Genomic DNA, 21,053 nt, shown 5'->3' with positions numbered 1-21,053 from the left:
CTATAGGCAGTTGACAGGCATGCTATAACATATCTTTTGCCAGTCAACATTTTTAAACAACTGTTGCAGTGGCTTAAACGAAGGGATGAAATGGACACTGCTAAGATTCGAAATAGCAGTGTCGCAAACATGCCACATCCTCATGAGCATTAAAACAGAATTCAACAATATTCAAAAATTTGCCCAAGTTTATCATAAGACATGAACAGAATGAATCAGTGATTCGTATTTCCTTCAACTTTCTGAAGAGGCAACGAGAATGCCTGTCTGTGTGTGCGGTACGTGCGTCTACCACTGTGTAGCCATTCGCGATGATGCTAATGAAAACAGTCTTCTGATAGGGTTCCCAAAAACCTTCTCAATTAAATGTTAACTACAAAGTAGCCTATGCTTACCTGGCAGAATGATATCATGAATATTTTCACCAATCCAGTGGGTATTTATTTTGAAAAACTCTACCATCATGTGTGCTACAGAAACACAGCTAAACAAGCACCTCTTGCTAGGTGCACACTTGAATTAAAAGGGTAACTACACCCCAAAATCTAAATTTCTCAGATTTTTCCCAGACCTCAAAAGTGGTTTCCTGATGTGGTTTAAGCATTGTTGTGGACTAAGAACATCAAATGTTTTTTGTTTTTTGTTTTTTTTACTGGGTGAAAAGGAAACCTGGAAAACAAAACAGAGAAAATGGAATTTGGCAAAATATCTAACTGATTTTATAGGGCCCTACCTAATAATTTTAAATACATTGAAGGCTATGTAAAACAACAAATACATTACCCTTAACACTGATTTAACCCTTTTCTTTTTTAATTGAACCTTTCATTTATTTTTCAAGATGTGGGCTATTTACTTAATTTGAAAAACAAACATCACAGTTGGAATTCATATATAACTGTAAATAAGACTAATCTCAGGAGAAGACTGGTTAAAATGTTAAAAAGGGATCAATGTTCTTTTACTAAGAAAATAGAGGTAAGCACAGGCAAAATCCTAGCGGAAAACCTGGTTGTCTGCTTTCCAATAGACACTGGAAGATTAATTCACCTTTCAGCAAGACAATAACCTAAAACACAGGGCCAAATCTACACTGGAGTTGCTTACCAAGAAGACAGTGAATGTTCCTGAGTGGCCAAGTTACAGTTTTGACTTAATTCTACTTGAATATCTATGTCAAGACATGAAAATTGTTGTCTAGCAATGATCAACAACCAATTTGACAGCTCTTGAAGAATTTTGAAAAGAATAATGGGCAAATGTTGCACAAACCTGGTGTGGAAAGCTCTTAGGGACTTACCTAGAAAACTCACAGCTGTAATGGCTGCCAAAGGTGCTTCTACAAAGTATGAATACCTACAGTACCAGTCAAAAGTTTGGACACACCTACTGATTCCAGGGGTTCTCTTTATTTTTACTGTTTTCTACACTGTAGGATAATAGTGAAGACATCAAAACTATGAAATAACACATATGGAATCATGTAGTAACCAAAAAAGTGTTAAACAAATCAAAATATTATGTTATATTTGAGATTCATGAGGTAGTCACCTGGAATGCATTTCCATTAACAAGTGTGCCTTCTTAAAAGTTAATTTGTGGAATTTATTTCCTTCTTAATGCCTTTGAGACAATCAGTTGTGTTGTGACAAGGTGGGGGGTATACAGAAGATAGCCCTATCTGGTAAAAGACCAAGTCCAAGAACAGCTCAAATAAGCAAAGAGAAACAACAGACCATCATTACTTTAAGACATGAAGGTCAGTCAATACGGAACATTTCAATAACTTTGAAAGTTTCTGCAAGTGTAGTTGTAAAAACAATCAAGCGCTATGATGAAACTGGCTCTCATGAGGACCGCCACAGGAATGGAAGACCCAGAGTTACCTCTGCTTCAGAGGATAAGTTCATTAGAGTTACCAGCCTTAGAAATTGCAGCCCAAATAAATTATTCACAGAGTTCAAGTAACAGACACATCAACATCAACTGTTCCGAGGGGACTGTGTGAATCAGGCCTTCATGGTCGAATTGCTGCAAAGAAACCACTACTAAAGGACACCAATAAGAAGAAGAGACCTGCTTGGGCCAAGAAACACGAGTAATGGACATTAGACCCGTGGAAATGTGTCCTTTGGTCTGGAGTCCAAATTGGAGATTTTCGGTTCAAACCGCTGTGTCTTTGTGAGAAGTGGTGTGGGTGAACTGATGATCTCGGCATGTGTATTTCCCACCATAAAGCATGGAGGAGGTGGTGTTATGGTGTGGGGGTGCTTTGCTGGTGACACTGTTTGTGATTTATTTAGAATTCAAGGCACACTAACCAGCATGGCTACCACAGCATTCTGCAGCAATATGCCATCCCATCTGGTTTGGGCTTAGTGGGACTATAAATTTGTTTTTCAACAGGACAATGACCCAACATCTGAAATTAGCCCGCCCAACTACCTCATCCCTATATTGTTATTTATTTTGCTCATTTGTACCCCAGTATCTCTATTTGCACATCATCTCTTGCACATCTATCATTCCAGTGTTAATACTAATTGTAATTATTTTGCACTATAGCCTATTTTATTGCCTTACCTCCATAACTTGCTAAATTTGCACACACTGTATATTATATGTATTTCTGTTGTATTTTTGACTTTGTTTTGTTTTACCCCATATGTAACTCTGTGTTGTTGTTTTTATCGCACTGCTTTGCTTTATCTTGGCCAGGTCGCAGTTGTAAATGAGAACTTGTTCTCAACTGGTTTACCTGGTTAAATAAAGGTGGAAAAAAAAACAAAAAAATTAAAATAAAAAAACATACCTCCAGGCTGTGTAAGGGCTATTTTACCAAGAAGGAGAGTGATGGAGTGCTGCATCAGATGACCTGGCCTCAATAATCCCCCGACCTCAACCCAATTCAGATGTTTTGGGATGAGTCGGACGGCAGAGTGAAGGAAAAGCAGCCAACAAGTGCTCAGCATATGTGGGAACTCCTTCAAGACTGTTGGAAAAGCATTCCAGGTGAAGCTGGTTGAGAGAATGCCAAGAGTGTGCAAAGCTGTCATCAAGTCAAAGGGTGGCTATTTGAAGAATCTCAAATATAAAATATATTTTGATTTGTTTAAAACTTTTTTGGTTACTACATGATTCCATTTGTGTTATTTCATAGTTTTGATGTCTTCACTATTATTCTACAATGTAGAAAGTAGTAAAAAATTAAGAAAAACCCTTGAATGAGTAGGTGTTTCCAAACTTTTGACTGGTACTGTATGTAAATTACATTTCTGTATTTCATTTTCAATAAATTAGCAAACATTTCTAAAAACATGTATTCACTTTCATTATGGGGTATTTTGTGTAAATGGGTGAGAAAAAAATACATTGAATCCATTTTGAATATTTTATATCATTTAGCAGACACTCTTATCCAGAGCGACTTACATGAGCAATTAGGGTTAAGTGCCTTGCTCAAGGGCACATCGACAGATTTTTCACCTAGTCAGCTCTGGGATTAGAACCAGTAACCGAAAGGTCGCTGGTTCTAATCCCAGAGCTGACTAGGTGAAAAATCTGTCGAGCACAACGCTCTTAACCACTTAAGCTACCTGCCGCCGAATTCAGGCTGTAACAAAAAATGTGGAATAAGTCAAGGGGTATGAATACTTTCTGAAGGCACTGTAAATCTTATGGAAAATACGTTTGTTTCTGAGCAATCCATGCTGCTGCCTTGTTGACAATGACCCAGTGGAGCATATTACTGTTCGATTTGGGCAGGGCGTCCCACCCTTGCCCGGTCACATGAATTGCCACAGCCCTGTACACCTTGGTTCAGTTTAATCAAAGTCTTCTATTATAAACAAAAACACCTACAAACCCCATGTAGTAAACAAGGAAGAAAATATTTTAGGGTATCTCAGATTGTTCTGGCAATTATCACATATAAACTTTATTGGGAGCAGAGGATGGGAGTGGAGGGTAGCTGGAGTGGCGCGAGGAGTAGAGCTTGGCTGGAGTGTGGAGCGTTTCACTCCAATTTCACTCTGGTACCGCTCAGCCACTAGCTCTGGGCATGCTCTGCCAGCATTTTTCATTTCCTTCATCACTGTTCTTTTAATTAGGCCTATTCTGTTGCATTTATTTAGCCAACCCTACCACTAATGCGCAGAGAAATAGGTCACACAGCCTGTTTAATTGATAGCAAAACAACGAATTCGCCCATGCAGCAGCACCAGAGACCTTTTGATTTCTATATAGGCTATTGTTAACAAAAGAGGAGTCTAAGCGTGAGAGCGCAACAGAGCCATCTGATCATCAATATATAAAAGAAAAATGTATTTGTTTTTTAACACAGCGGCAGCATATCTTCAGGTAGGTCCTTGTTTAATAGCCTACGACATATTGAAATGTTGAAGCTTCTTAGGATAGCCTACTTCAAAACCAAAAGGTATATAGTCAAAAGTAGATGGGGTGTTTGTTAAATGATATTTTTAAACAAAAAATGAATGGAGCAGCAGTTTTTTTTCCCTGTGAGCGCTGGAGCGGGGAAAGGTAATTGAGCGACGGAGCATGCGCAAAGACCACACCATGTGGGATGAGTGGGATTTCCGACTGCTCAACCGCTCACATACTCTGACTGGTAGGAAGGATGTTTGACTGCTTTTCACATTTGTATCACAAACCATTGATTTTTTTATCATGCTAAAAAGTTAGCCTGGCTGACGCAACCCACGTGACTCTCAGCGCAGGGAGAGCTGTGACCACACTAGTCTGGAAAGGAGGCCGTATGTTAATGCAATATTCGCTCAGAAATTGTGCGACAGGTTTGATTTGTTCCCATTTTTTTAAGTTAAAAAAAATAAATCTGAGCGGTAGATCTCAGCTTGCTTTTTGACTGCAAAAGTGATCTTGACTCAGAAAAGGTTGGTGACCACTGTCTTAGACTATTCATGGCACCGGTATTACCGGGATACAGAGGACTCTTCGGGCCAGTCTTGCGAGCACAGGGTACTCTTCGTGGGTGGGGGTATTTTTGTCTCATAATATGAAATTACAGTAGGGTACCGGTAGCCTGTATCGATTACCCTTTTCAGACATAATGGAATGTGGCCCCTTGAAAGCACCTTTGCTATGTCATGTTTGTCTGTTAGGGTAGGCTACAGTACAGCTTTTTAAATGCAGACACAAAACCTTCTCTGGAGATTTAACGGGCATTTTACTTGTCTGTAAAGGAATGCAGCTTCTGAAGCTGGCACTTTAAATGTTAAGCTACATTGCCCATTTGTCACATCCCTAATATCTAGTAGAGATGGCCATTTTTAATTATTTAATTATTCAAATAATATGACATTTTTACAGATATCCGGATAGTCTAAATAAAATAATTGCTCTTGGATCTCTTGACCAATCAGAATGACGCAAATACCGGTACCACAACAGCTGACAGTGCGTGGTTGTTTTTTCACTACTATTCTCCAGTAGTTTTTGGCTAACAGTCAGCAACAGTGAAAGAGAAGTCTGAGGATCACCATGATAGAAATTATTCTGTTTCAAACACGTTTTCTGGTGAGTATTTTGCATTGATCTGTGTTATAAAAGTGTTATCACTAGGCTATTTGTAGTGGGAAAAATACCATAGGCTACCATTGTCAGGACTAACTGAAGGGCTAAATGTACTATGAAAATAAAATGCCTTCATTTAAAACGCAACTTGAATGAGAGAAAAACTGTTTTTCACCATAACTACACCAAAAACAGATGAGCATGCTTTGTAATGTTTATAAAACAAGAAATGTATTACTAGTAAGAAGTAATGTGGTAAATTGCTCAATTCAATTTAATTTTTGTGCCAGATTCTTTTAACCAAGAGCCAGAAAGTAAGAAAATATTCACACCCCTTGACTTTTTCCCCTTTTTGTTTTGTTACAAAGTGGGATTCAAATGGATGTAATAGTCATTTTTGGTCAACGATCTACACAAAATACTCTAATGTCAAAGTGGAAGAAAAATTCTTAAAAACAGATGAAGTTCTACAACTGAACATCAAGAAACAACAAAGCACCTGCCCTGTCACAAAATGCTGAGTGATACGGCATATTTATTATTATAGTTCATGGCTCTACGCTGACATTTTTTACAAGGAGTTTGATTGTATTTTATGTTTTTGAATAATACAAATTCTAAATTTGCTTTATGAGTAGTGAGTGACCCTAGGGTTTCCACACATACATTCTAAGTGATTTCAATGGAGTTTTCTCCATTCTGATTGTTTTACACTGTTCATCCCTTTCTGTACTCATTTGAGATAATTTCTACACTGCCACGTAGGGTTGCATGATATTGGCCAAAATAATAATAATACAATAAAATAGAGAGATCTTATTTTTACCCACATTTTGCAATTGCGATTTGATTTGCGATTTAGATCAAAACACTTGGGTGAACTGTTGGAATAATTGAGTCAGGGCACATAAGCTATTTACTGTGCTTTGATTGATGACCGAACAGCAAGCAGGGGTCACGTTAAGGCAGGATTCTGCATTTTTCACGCATAAAAGGAAAGATATGTTTTGTGTTTTGTAAACGCAGATCTAAAATACTTCTTATTGTAAATTCTGCTCGACTTCAGTCAGGGTTCTCTCCAAATCATTAATGTAAATGGAGTAATTTCGTGCTTCAGTTGCACTTCTCCACCCGGATGAAATATATTTGCTCTCATCATTGGATCACCAGACAGTGGCAGACTGATGTGTAGGCTATTCTCCTTTCTTTCCTTCTTTTTTGAGGGGGGGGGGGGGGGTGTAGTTTTTCTCCAGTAGAAGGTTAAAATGCAAGATTAACTTCAAGCAAAACAATAGGAAATGTAGTTGCTACATTCTTGCTATGATAAACATTAGAAATATGATGGCCATGCATCAATTTAGCAAAATAAAAACTTTATTTTCCATTGTAAGCTAATTTACTTTTGTGTGGCTGCTAGCCAAATAGCGTTGCACTTCTGTCTGTTGTCATCTAATGAAAACATTTCTGTGTCTCGTGTGCCATAAAAAAACGATTTGTTACAGCTCCACAAAAAATAAAATAAAAGTAAAATAAATCGACCAACCATTCGCCTAAATGGGGTCAGCCCTAGGAAATATCTTTTTTTTTTATATATACAGGAAAAACAAGTTAACTGCACTGCTCTTTTAACCAGGCAAATCTAAATAGTAGGCTGGTGACTGGTGGTTACAGGGACTGGTGGTTACAGGGACTGGTGGTTACAGGGACTGGTGGTTACAGGGACTGGTGGTTACAGGGACTGGTGGTTACAGGGACTGGTGGTTACAGGGACTGGTGGTTACAGTCGCTTGCGCGATGTATAGCCTATGTTTGGAACTGGAGCCGGAGCGGAGCCTGCCTGTCTGTCTGCCCACACACTCATCGCTTGCTGTGTGGAGGGCTGGGCGATATAACCTTCAAATCATATCTCAATGTTTTCAAACTGATGGGCGATTCACAATATATATCTCGATTTGTTTATGTTTTTTTATGTTTCTCTTTTTTTCAGGTCAAATTAAAGGTCAAATACACTGCATTTCAAACAGTCAGCAATAATCTTGTGAAGTTATACCTAGGCTAAATACAGTTCAAGTCGGAAGTTTACATACACTTGGGTTGGAGTCATTAAAACTTGTTTTTCAACCACTCCACACATTTCTTGTTAACAAACTATAGTTTAGGGAAGTCGGTTAGGACATCTACTTTGTGCATGACAAGTAATTTTTCCAACAATTGTTTACAGACAGATTATTTCACTTATAATTCACTGTATCACAATTCCAGTGGGTCAGAAGTTTACATACACTAAGTTGACTGTGCCTTTAAACAGCTTGGAAAATTCCAGAAAATTATATCATGGCTTTAGAAGCTTCTGACATAATTTGAGTCAATTGGAGGTGTACCTGTGGATGTATTTTAAGGCCTACCTTCAAACTCAGTGCCTCTTTGCTTGACATGATGCGAAAATCAAATGAAAATCAGCCAAGACCTCAGAAAAAAGTCTGGTTCATCCTTGGGAGCAATTTTCAGAAGAACACCATCCCAACCGTGAAGCACGGGGGTGGCAGCATTATGCTATGGGGGTGCTTTGCTGCAGGAGGGACTGGTGCACTTCACAAAATAGATGACATCATGAGGAAGGAAAATGATGTGGATATATTGAAGCAACATCTCAAGACATCAGTCAGGAAGTTAAAGCTTGGTCGCAAACGGGTCATCCAAATGGACAATGACCCCAGTGTGGCGCATCCTTCCCACTGCTAGAGAACAAAACCCTTGCTGCTCTGTGCACCCAGTGCGGCTAATATTCTGATTATCATAGTAGCCTATACAGTCCAAGTGCAAATACAACTCACAGGAAGGCGAGTCTGAGTCCAAGTCACTAATGGTCGAGAAGGCGAGTCCGAGTCACCAATGGTCGAGTCCAAGGCGAGTCACAGGTCATGAAAAATCGGGACTCGAGTCTGAGTCCTGGACTCGAGTACTACAACACTTGCAATGATACATTGCAGCTTTGACGTCAAGAAAGGAACGGCCTGGTGGTAGTGTCAGCTCACTGTTTAGCGGCATGCATGTTTGGTCGAAATTCGAGAAGCTGGGAAGAAAGTCGTACCGCTTCGGGCAGACTGGGTCAGGGGGAACCCCTGGCACTTCAGTAATATGCAGGCCTCACTTTGTCCCCAACGACTGCGATGGCTACCAACAGTGGAAGAAGCGGAGGCTAAAAACTGGTTCTGTGCCCACAGTCAGTCAAGGTAGGCTCAAACTCCACTGACACCACCGGCGTTACAGCACCACTGCGGGCGGCTTTGATAATGGATGTGAATCTAGTAAGTAGGTAATACAGTGCCCAAAGAGTTATGTTAAAAAAACAAAGATAGCTATCTAAGTGCACTGGGCCATGCAAAACAAAAAATGGCCCACTCACACAGATCTAGCAAGCTAACTACAACAACTCCATCAACAGAATACTGCACATCTTGCAGAAATGAATGGTCAAATACCAATTGGATTAATGTCATTGTTTATTTCAAGGGGTCTTTATTTTTGCGTTATTGGCCGATATAACTTGCAGGATATCATGGCAGCCAATGTTTGTGTTAGCCATTATACCTAGATTTAGTGCTGCTAGTAGTAGCACTCAGGTTAGCATGTGTCTAGCTATAGCTACCATCGGACAACAACAACGTTTTAGCCAGTTTGAAACTCTATAAACAATGTTTACTATGATGGTAAAAGGTTTATCTTGATTTTGTGTAACAGTAAAAGAATTGCAGATATGCTGAACTGCTAATAAATTATGTTTCAAGGCTGCTAGTGGTTAGCTAGTAGGGGTAAGCCAGGAAGGGTGTAAAAGGCTATGCTAAAAACATGTTTACATTTTAGTCATTTAGCAGACGCTCTTATCCAGAGCGACTTAAAGTTAGTGAGTGCATACATTTTCCATACTGGCCCCCCGTGGGAAACGAACCCACAACCCTGGCGTTGCAAGCGCCATGCTCTACCAACTGAGCTACAGGAGTGATTTTTTTTTTTGCTGATAGAGACTAAAGAAATCTCAGCATATGGTCAGATGATAAGTTGGCTTTATTCAGGGTGCCAAAATATTTGTTCAAAAACAATAGAAGGACTCGATCTTACCTTCTTAAGGCGCTTAGAGAAGTGCCGAAGGTCTCAGACTTCAGTGGGAGCAGGGCGGCGGGCGCCAAAAACGCAAGCGGCGCAGTTCGTGGCACTCACTCCTGTGAGATGAAGTCTTGAGTGGCCGCCCCGAATGACAATGAGCATCTTTCATCTTGTCAACAAACCAATTTTTTTGTTTTAGAACAACATTCAAGCTGACATCAATCGGGACCGCTGGTCTCTAAACACGATAGGCAGATTGTCTTGCGCTTCAATTGCCGTTTACCGCGGCCCTTAGTCAGATGAACTCGAGGATATCATTTTTTATGTCTCTGTGTGCAGTTTGAAGGAAGTTGCTAACTAGTGCAATTTCTAACAAGCGTAAGCGCAATGACTGGAAGTCTAGCATGCTAGTAGATACCCACAGACTTCCAGTCATTGCCCTAACGCTAGTTAGCATTGGCTCACGAAACTACCTCTAACTTCCTTCATACTGGACACAGACACATAAAATGGTATCGACAAGTTCATCTGACTCTGGGGAAGTAAATAAAGGGAATTGCCAAAATCCCAAAGTATCCCTTTAATTGAAAACAATCACAATAAGGTACTTCATTGATGACCCAGAAATGATTTCATAGAAATAAAATGGCTGCATTGGACCTTTAAGTTGTTTTTGCCCATTGAAGACAATTCAAGAAGCCTACAAAAGTTCAAAAACTACAAGGCTACTTGCCATGTCACTTTCATAGCGTATTCTACGGTAAATATAGACATTCCATTACAGAGATAGTCATGGAATCTCAACCGATTATGATATGGGGAAAATACTGTTTGAAAATCATTCCAAAGTTGCTGCAGCAACATTTCCATCAACATCCGTGTACGTGCACACACTGATCTCATTAACATTGAATATAGGCCTAATGTTTATTAGACACGTGTTGAAAATTGCTATTTTTACTTTCAGTTTCTTTTTCCATGGCTATTACCCATACACAGCCAAAAACAGAGTCAAATATGAACCAGCATAGAAATTACTGGCAGGAATCTTAAGACCATATAATCACTTGTTGAGGAGTTTGCCACTGTGATTAAAGTAAAAGACAGGGAGAACGCAAATGCTTATTGTAAAGTACACTCAGCATGGAAGTTTTCTATAAGTAGCCTAGATAAAGAATGTGTCCCTGAGGTAATTCTGTTTCCAAGGAACCAACCATGTCATGACTAAACCAGAAGCCCCTTTCAATACAATTAGGCCTAGCCTAAAGCTTTACAAGACAACTCTGATTGACCCACCAGTTAAACTTCAAACTAAGGCCAACCTGAGATCTATGCATACCATTTGCAAACTTTACTATAAAAGAAAGGTGCTTTGCTATTGCTGTGAATGACTCTTGTAGCTGTTATATTAGGCCTAAGTTACCAACTCACTGATTTAACCATGAGGTTGATATGATATAATGTACTAAAAGAGACCAAGAGAGTGACTACGAACTGAAAACTTCTCCTGTTGAGCATGTGCTACTACATAGCAATGATCAGTTGACTGTTCATCCTGGCCTAGCCTCCATTTAAAATATGGACCTTCTCCAAGACCTTTGAAGAGGTGGAATTTACACAAGTTATATTGTCCTAAAACCGTTCAATTTCTGAATTGATCAACAAAAAAAGCCATCAAGCTCTCTCCAAAAACTCTGTTATTTGACCATCAAAAATATACTAGTGCCTGCTTTGTATAAATTTCATTCACAAAGTCATGGGTACTTGCATGACAGCAGAGGTGGTCTACCTCTCGTGCGAGTTCTCAAATTAGTTGGTTTGTTTAGTTTCCCCCACTGAACTTGATGCTTCAGTCAGTGAATACTTTTGTCAACAAGTGTATCACATACTGTGATGTGGAACTTAAATTCAACTGTTCGTGTCAGCTGCAAAATTCCTCATTCAAATTCAATTATTAAATAACCAAGTCAGTGGCTACCATCAGCCCAACTGAACCATGACCATTACACTTGGGTCAACATGTTGGCTAGCCAACTCCATCACCAGACACACTAGGTCAACATAAGCATATTAGCATTCAACTGTGCTTATGAACACACCCAACTCTAACCAGTACTGACCTAGTTACTGTTAGTTAAAAAAAAAGTAAAGTGTACTTACATACGCGCTCATCTAGTTAGCTAGCTTTAGAAGGCTCCAAGCTATCGGATGCCAAGGATGCAAACTTAAGCTATCGAGGGGCAGGGTGATGAACATTCACTCTCTTGCTAGCATTACAGGCCAAGTTAATTTAGTTAGCTAGTTGATAACACAGTATCAATAATGAATGTGTTGAAGTGGATAAGCTCCCCATCCTAATGGCTAGCTGTTAGCTGGATATCAATCCATGCCCTCATCTCTTTGGCAACAGACAACTTGTCAAGTCAGGTAATGTTAGTATGTTTGCTAGCTGGAAGGCAACATCAAATCAATTCAAATTTTATTTGCCACATGCGCCGAATACAACAGGTGTAGACATTACAGTGAAATGCTTACTTACAAGCCCATAACCAACTATGCAGTTTTTTAAATAAAAAATAAATTTTAAAAAAGTGTTAAGTAAAAAATAAAAGCAAATTACTAAAGAGCAGAAATAAAATAAAATAACAGTACGGAGGCTATATACAGGGGGGTACCCGTACAGAGTCAATGTGCGGGGGCACCGGCAAGTCGAGGTAATTGAGGTAATACAGTGGGGAAAAAAAGTATTTAGTCAGCCACCAATTGTGCAAGTTCTCCCACTTAAAAAGATGGGAGAGGCCTCTAATTTTCATCATAGGTACACGTCAACTATGACAGACAAAATGAGGGAAAAAAATCCAGAAAATCACATTGTAGGATTTTTAATGAATTTATTTGCAAATTATGGTGGAAAATAAGTATTTGGTCAATAACAAAAGTTTCTCAATACTTTGTTATATACCCTTTGTTGGCAATGAGACAGGTCAAACGTTTTCTGTAAGTCTTCACAAGGTTTTCACACACTGTTGCTGGTATTTTGGCCCATTCCTCCATGCAGATCTCCTCTAGAGCAGTGATGTTTTGGGGCTGACGCTGGGCAACACGGACTTTCAACTCCCTCCAAAGATTTTCTATGGGGTTGAGATCTGGAGACTGGCTAGGCCACTCCAGAACCTTGAAATGCTTCTTAGGAAACCACTCCTTCGTTGCCCGGGCGGTGTGTTTGGGATCATTGTCATGCTGAAAGACCCAGCCACGTTTCATCTTCAATGCCCTTGCTGATGGAAGGAGGTTTTCACTCAAAATCTCACGATACATGGCCCCATTCATTCTTTCCTTTACACGGATCAGTCGTCCAGGTCCCTTTGCAGAAAAACAGCCCCAAAGCATGATGTTTCCACCCCCATGCTTCACAGTAGGTTTGGTGTTCTTTGGATGCAACTCAGCATTCTTTGTCCTCCAAACACGACGAGTTTAGTTTGAACAAAAAAGTTCTATTTTGGTTTCATCTGACCATATGACATTCTCCCAATCCTCTTCTGGATCATCCAAATGCACTCTAGCAAACTTCAGACGGGCCTGGACATGTACTGGCTTAAACAGGGGGACACGTCTGGCACTGCATGATTTGAGTCCCTGGCGGCGTTGTGTGTTACTGATGGTAGGCTTTGTTACTTTGGTCCCAGCTCTCTGCAGGTCATTCCCTAGGTCCCCCCGTGTGGTTCTGGGATTTTTGCTCACCGTTCTTGTGATCATTTTGACCCCACGGGGTGAGATCTTGCGTGGAGCCCCAGATCGAGGGAGATTATCAGTGGTCTTGTATGTCTTCCATTTCCTAATAATTGCTCCCACAGTTGATTTCTTCAAACCAAGCTGCTTACCTATTGCAGATTCAGTCTTCCCAGCCTGGTGCAGGTCTACAATTGTGTTTCTGGTGTCCTTTGACAGCTCTTTGGTCTTGGCCATAGTGGAGTTTGGAGTGTGACTGTTTGAGGTTGTGGACAGGTGTCTTTTATACTGATAACAAGTTCAAACAGGTGCCATTAATACAGGTAACGAGTGGAGGACACAAGAGCCTCTTAAAGAAGAAGTTACAGGTCTGTGAGAGCCAGAAATCTTGCTTGTTTGTAGGTGACCAAATACTTATTTTCCACCATAATTTGCAAATAAATTCATTAAAAATCCTACAATGTGATTTTCTGGATTTTTTTTCCTCAATTTGTCTGTCATAGTTGACGTGTACCTATGATGAAAATTACAGGCCTCTCTCATCTTTTTAAGTGGGAGAACTTGCACAATTGGTGGCTGACTAAATACTTTTTTTCCCCCACTGTATGTACATGTGGGTAGAGTTAAAGCGACTATGAATAAATAATAAACAGAGTAGCAGCGGCGTAAAAGAGGGGGATGGGGTGGAGTGGGGGGGGCAGTGCAAATAGTCTGGGTAGCCATGATTAGCTGTTCAGGAGTCTTATGGCTTGGGGGTAGAAGCCTTTTGGACCTAGACTTGGCGCTCCGGTACCGCTTGCCGTGCGGTAGCAGAGAGAACAGTCTATGACTAGGGTGGCTGGAGTCTTTTTGAGGGCCTTCCTCTGACACCGCCTGGTATAAGCGTCCTGGATGGCAGGAAGCTTGGCCCCAGTGATGTACTGGGCCGTACACACTACCCTCTGTAGTGCCTTGCGGTCAGAGGCCGAGCAGTTGCCATACCTGGAGGTGATGCAACAAGTCAGGATGCTTTCGATGGTGCAGCTGTAGAACTTTTTGAGGATCTGAGGACCCATGCCAAATCTTTTCAGTCTCCTGAGGGGGTTATAGGCTTTGTCATGCCCTCTTCACGACTGTATTGGTGTGTTTGGACCATGATAGTTTGTTGGTGATGTGAACACCAAGGAACTTGAAGCTCTCAACCTGTTCCACTACAGACCCGTTTTTTTTTTTTTCCTCTAGTCAACAATCATCTCCTTTGTCTTGATCACGTTGAGGGAGAGGTTGTTATCCTGGCACCACACGGCCAGGTCTCTGACCTCCTCCCTATAGGCTGTCTCATCGTTGTCGGTGATCAAGCCTACCGCTATTGTGTCGTCGGCAAACTTAATGATAGTGTTGGAGTCGTGCCTGGTCATGCAGTCATGGGTGAACAGGGAGTACAGGAGGGGACTGAGCACGCACCCCTGAGGGGCCCCCGTGTTGAGGATCAGCGTGGCAGATGTGTTGTTACCTACCCTTACCACCTGGGGGCGGCCCGTCAGGAATTCCAGGATCCAGTTGCAGAGGGAGGTGTTTAGTCCCAGGGTCCTTAGCTTAGTGATGAGCTTTGAGGGCACCATGGTGTTGAACACTGAGCTGTAGTCAATAAATAGCATTCTCACGTAGGTGTTCCTCTTGTCCAGGTGGGAAAGTGCAGTGTGGAGTGCAATAGAGATTGCATCATCTGTGGATCTGTTGGGGCGGTATGCAAATTGGAGTGGGTCTAGGGTTTCTGGGATAATGGTGTTGATGTGAGCTATGACCAGCCTTTCAAAGCACTTCATGGCTACAGACGTGAGTGCTACGGGTCGGTAGTCATTTAGGCTGGTTATCTTAGTGTCCTTGGGCACAGGGACTATGGTGGTCTCCTTGAAACATGTTGGTATTACAGACTCAGTCAGGGACATGTTGAAAATGTCAGTGAAGACACTTGCCAGTTGGTCAGCACATGCTCGGAGTACACATCCTGGTAATCCGTCTGGCCTTGCGGCCTTGTGAATGTTGACCTGCGTAAAAGTCTTACTCACATCGGCTACGGAGAGTGTGATCACAGTCATCCAGAACAGTTGATGCTCTCATGCATGCTTCAGTGTTGCTTGCCTCGAAGCAATTTAGCTCGTCTGGGTGGCTTATGTCACTAGGGAGCTCGCGGCTGCACTTCCCTTTGTAGTCTGTAATAGTTTTCAAGCCCTGCCACATCCGACGAGCGTCAGAGCCGGTGTAGTACGGTTCAATCTTAGTCCTGTATTGACTCTTTGCCTGTTTGATGGTTCGTCGGAGGGCATAGCGGGATTTCTTATAAGCATACGGGTTAGAGTCCCACTCCTTGAAAGCAGCAGCTCTACCCTTTAGCTCAGTGCGGATGTTGCCTGTAATCCATGGCTTCTGGTTGGGGTAGGTACGTACGGTCACTGTGGGGACGACGTCATCGATGCACTTATTGATGAAGCCAGTGACTGATGTGGTGTTCTCCTCAATGCTATCAAAGAATCCTGTAACATATTCCAGTCTGTGCTAGCAAAACAGTCCTGTAGCTTAGCGTCTGCGTCATCTGACCACTTTTTTTATTAACTGAGTCACTGGTGCTTCCTGCTTTAGTTTTTGCTTATAAGCAGGAATCGGGAGGATAGAGTAATGGTCAGATTTGCCAAATGGAGGGCAAGGGAGAGCTTTGTACGCGTCTCTGTGTGTGGAGTAAAGGTGGTCTAGAGTTTTTTTTCCCCTCTGGTTGCACATGTAGCATGCTGGTAGAAATTAGGTAGAACGGATTTAAGTTTCCATGCATTAATGTCCCCGGCCACTAGGAGCGCTGCCTCTAGATGAGCGTTATCCTGTTTACTTATGGCCTTATACAGCTCATTGAGTGCAATCTTAGTGCCAGCATCGGTTTGTGGTGGTAAATAGACAGCTACGAAAAATATAGATGAATTATCATGAGATACTCCACCTCCGGCGAGCAAAACCTCGAGACTTCCTTAGTATTAGATTTTATGCACCAGCTGTTGTTTACAAATATACACAGACCGCCACCCCTTGTCTTACCGGAGTCAGACGTTCTATCCTGCCGATGTAGCGTATATCTCACCAGCTGTATGTTATCCATGTCGTCGTTCAGCCACGGCTCGGTGAAACATAAGATATTACATTTTTTAATGTCCCGTTGGTAGGATAACCTTAATCTTAGGTCTTCCAATTTGTTTTCAAATGATTGAACATTGGCTAATAGGATTGATGGAAGAGGCAGTTCACTCGCTCGCCGTTGGATCCTTACAAGGCACCCCGACCTATGTCCACCATATCTCTTGTCTCTTTCTGATGCGAATGACAGGGATTTGGGCCTTGTCGGGTGTCTGTAGGATATCCTTCGCGTCCGACTTGTTTAAGAAAAAATATTTGTCCAATTCGAGGTGAGTAATCGCTTTCCTGATACCCAGAAGCTCTTTTTGGTCATAAGAGACGGTGGCAGAAACATTATGTACATAATAAACTACAAATAATGCGAAGAAACACACATGATAGTACAATTGGTTAGAGGGCTGTAAAACGGCAGCCATCTTCTCCGGCGCCATTTCGGTATACTCTCTATTGAACCCAGCTGCCTGAGGTGGAGTTTCTCTTTGTAGCTAGCTTACCCCATCAATCATGTTACTAAAGCTACAAGATCATCAACACAAATTGGACCTGCTAATGTTAGCTAGCTAACGTTAAATAAGTTAGAATGACGTGCTAACAAACAGTACAGTAGCTATCTAGTAGCCTTTGCCAAGTCCCCAACAACCTGATGATCCAGTTTTCAGGGGAAATGGATAGAGAGCCTGTGATGCGACTTCTTCGTCAGTGGGGTTTATCGCCGGTTGGCATCCAACGTTATGGTGCATTACCGCCACCTACTGTACTGGAGTGTGGGCCTGAGACAGGGAGAAACTAAATCCTACCTGCCTGCCCCATTGCTCTTAAAAAAGATAACAAAATATTTGAGACTATATCTAATGACGTTCTACTCAATATACTCTTTAAACTAATTTCCTGTATCCCCTTCTCCCTCATACTAGATCTCATCCTCTCTCTTTCCCTCTGATACTGCCCACACTGTAGCAATACATGCTCCACGTCTCTGTTTCCTGACAATAATCACACTTTCCTGTTGGATGCTTTCCTATCACATTTAATATCTTATTCAACTGGCTGTGTCCCACCCTTAATCTTGTAAAAATATCCTCCTCTCTTCTGTCCCTTCCTGCCGTCCTCCCCTCCCCGACTTTCTTCTGAACTTGAAATAAATGCCTTCCCTTATTATCTCTATTCCACTGCTCCTGCCATCTCTGCACCATCACTGTATATATCAGTATTTTTGCCTCTGCCCTGCTCATTGAAACTTCAACATCAACAGCCCCACTACTAAGTGCTTGTTTAGCCTGTTCATCTACTGTCTCGTTCCCCTCCACCCCCACATGGGCTGGGACCCAAGTAAATCTTATCTGAATACCCATCTGTTTAATCCTGCCATGGGTTTGTAGCACCTCATAAAGCAGGTCTTGTCTGCTACGTGAGCTAAAGGACTGGAGACTCATTAACACTGCACATGAATCAGAGCAAATAACTACTCTGTCTTGTTTGACTTCCTCCACCCACTGCAAGGCCAACAGTATGGACATCAGCTCCGCCGTATATACAGCCAGATGATCTGTAATACGTTTCCTGACTTCCACCCCACATTCCCACATTCCTGCACTACAAATGCTGACCCAGTACGTCCTGTCCTTGGATCTTTTGAACCATCTATGTAAATGGCCACAAAATCCTGATACACAGTTTCCAGACGTCTCAAAGACATCAGATGGATCAACACCCTCCCTATCTTTCTGTAGTCTCTCCAACACTTCTAGATCAACTACTGGAGGCGGGAGTAGCCATGGTGGATTTACAGGAATAACTACCGTTGGACTAAACTCCCTTCCATACAGTCCCATCTCCTTCGCCTGGGTATTACCCACCCAAAGCGTGTGTTCTGTCTTCGCTCATGTTCCCAGCATGCCTGTAAAATCCCTTTCGCAGGATGAGACACCCCATGTCCTCTTAAGTTGACACAATAATTCATTGCCAGCTGCTGTCTCCTAATCTGCAATGGCATATCCCCGATCTCCACCTGTAATGCAGCCACTGGGGACGTCCGAAGCGCCCCACTACATATTCTGAGTCCTTGCCCCTGTATGACATCTAGCCTTTCCAGTGAGGTCCGGGCTGCCGAACCATATTCTATACTGCCATAGTCTATTACAGATCGGATCAATGCAACATACATGGTCTTCAATGAGGAACGCCCAGCCCCCCACTCCTTCCCTGTCAGACAGTGCATCACATTTAGCACCTTTTTACACTTTCCCACCACTCTCTCAATGTGTTCTGCCCAGGTCAGTCTAGTGTCAAAGTATAGCCCAAGGAACCTGAAGGCCCCCACCCTCTCCAAGTTTCTTTACCTCCTGGTAAATAACACTTTGAGTTCTCTACAGAGAACCTGAATCCCCACATTAATGCCCACCGCTCTACCTCATCAATTGTTTCCTGTACCTTCCTGACTATGTATGGCACATTTCTTCCCCTCTTCCATAAGGCCCCATCATCTGCAAATAACGACCTCCCTATATCCAACCTGAGAGTAAACACCATTGATCATGATTGAGAACAACAGAGGACTAATCACGCTCCCCTGTGGTGTACCGTTATCCACCAAGTAGCTGCCTGATAAAGACTTCCCCACCCTCACCTGGATAGACCTCCAAACAGGAAACCCTTTATGCAGTTGTACGTTCTCTGTGACACGGCTTCTGCTTTTGGAAGTTTTAAAGGCCACACTCCATTCTAACTCATCAACATTTACTGGATTGGTTGAACAGTGCATAAGAGAACCTCCCCCGACAGTTTTTCCCCCTCCAAGACCAGTATGTAGGGGATCTAGTTTCAGGCGTTTATTTTACGCCTGCTACGTTAGGTTAGCTATTTAGTAACGTTAGCTAGCTATGAAAAATCTATGCACTCACTAACTGTAAGTCGCTCTGGATAAGAGCGTCTGCTAAAATGACTAAAATGTAAATGTAAAATGTATGTTTTCAGACGCTACTGCTAGCTATGTAGCTAACTAGCAACGTTACTATGTTTTTACACGCTACTATCTATGTAGCTAACGTTAGCTAGGGAACTAGCAAACTAAAGTTAGTTACCCAACTATGACGTAACTAGTTAATGTTACTGTAGCTTGCTAAAACAGCAAAGGTCCAGCTAGCAAGCAAGACTGCCTTCCACGGAATTACATTTTCAAGGCAAGATGCTACTGTAGCTAGTTAGCTAAGTTTTCATATCTAGCCATGTTAGCCAGCTGCATTGAATAAACGTTAGCTAGATTGTTAGCTAACCTAACGTTACTGGAATGGAGTCAGACTAGGTTTCTAGCTTTACGTTAACTATGGCAAGGGAAAGTTAGCTAACAACTACATCAACATGGCCTAAGCAGTTACATTAGCGAGTTAACATTAACTTAGAAATTTTATTAACGATTCATATAGCTAACTAGGCCTAATGTTACTCGTTACTGTCTGTCATCGTATTGTCACATGTGGGTGCACGTTTTCCCACCAAAAGAGGCAACATTATAGAACGTTGAATGGTCAGGCCATTTACCAGCTAACATTAGTTGGCTAGCTAGTTTGTGTGTGTGAGCCCATTACAATGGTAACGTTAGCGTTGTGACTGGCTAGTATGGCTAGCTACAGTTAGAGCGACAGTACAAACTTACCTTTGTCGCTGCCTGTCAGTCTTCCTATTCCAGAAAAATATCCTCATTTACAATCCCCAATGCCTTACGGCGAATTACTGAATCCAGTCTCTTCTCCATGGAGCCCCCAGATTTCCCAACGTACAACCCTCACTCCTCTGAGTAGATGTCAATTCTGTTTCCAAATCAACAGCGCCTCTCCGTCAACTCGCCACCACCGTCAACAGCAGAAACTTACTGTATTCGATCTGACCATAGAGAAACCAACATTTCGATGTAGGCATGTACACCATTAGCTGGTCGATACTTCCATTTCAGCGAGAGTAGCATTGCTTCCAAAGCATGTTTAAAAAAAAAAAAATACGGCTAAAAACTTGAAGACCCTGTTTTGTTGAAGAAAGCTTTTTTTGTAAATGTCACAAAATGGCGCGCGTTGTAAACCTGCGCAGCGAACCGGCCCGGCGGAAGACCATATAAACTACAGTAAACCAATGTACTCAGTTAGCGCAGTTGTAGCACATCCACCCCCTTTCATTATAATAACATATTTTTGTCTGGGCATAGGTTTCAATGTAAATGTCATTGCTATGATTAGTGAATTTACTATTCCAGCAGGAAGATACATTTGGGGGGGGAAATGAAAGTGGCTAACAAAATGGAGGCTGAATAAGAACGTTACCATGACGACTGTCAATCAAACGAAGAAGTTCCGGTATGGACCAATGACGCAGTTAAAGACCGCGCAGTTGTCATAGAAACTGCCAATCAAAATTTCGTTTGAAAGGGGGCGGGTCATAGGAGTGATTGTGGGAGATAAACCAGAGATACTCCTTTCGCTAATATCTCTGGCTAAAGTCCTTGACGCGAAAATGTGTTCGGT

At 41.9% G+C, this 21,053-nt stretch overlaps 1 protein-coding gene across 5 annotated transcripts in view; it reads right to left on the bottom strand.

The window, feature by feature from the left end:
• Positions 1-20,779, bottom strand: part of LOC311136402 (dual specificity tyrosine-phosphorylation-regulated kinase 1A-like) — a 59,316-nt gene extending 38,537 nt beyond the window's left edge. For 2 of the 5 annotated variants that reach the window (XM_084170511.1, XM_084170513.1), the window contains exon 1: positions 20,195-20,779. Coding sequence is in view for 2 of the 5 variants with exons in the window: in XM_084170509.1 (XP_084026635.1) it covers positions 20,412-20,466 (55 nt within the window). In the remaining 3 variants the exon portion in view is untranslated. The remainder of the gene's footprint in view (positions 1-20,194) is intronic. The other 3 variants (XM_084170509.1, XM_084170510.1, XM_084170512.1) reach the window with 2 other exon arrangements.
• Positions 20,780-21,053: the final 274 nt, after the last annotated feature.

Source organism: Coregonus lavaretus (assembly GCF_964263955.1).
Source record: "Coregonus lavaretus genome assembly, chromosome: 10".
In the NCBI taxonomy this organism is placed as follows: Eukaryota; Metazoa; Chordata; class Actinopteri; order Salmoniformes; family Salmonidae; genus Coregonus; species Coregonus lavaretus.
Note: the sequence above shows the minus strand (reverse complement) of the source record. Positions and strands in the feature narration are given on the sequence as shown.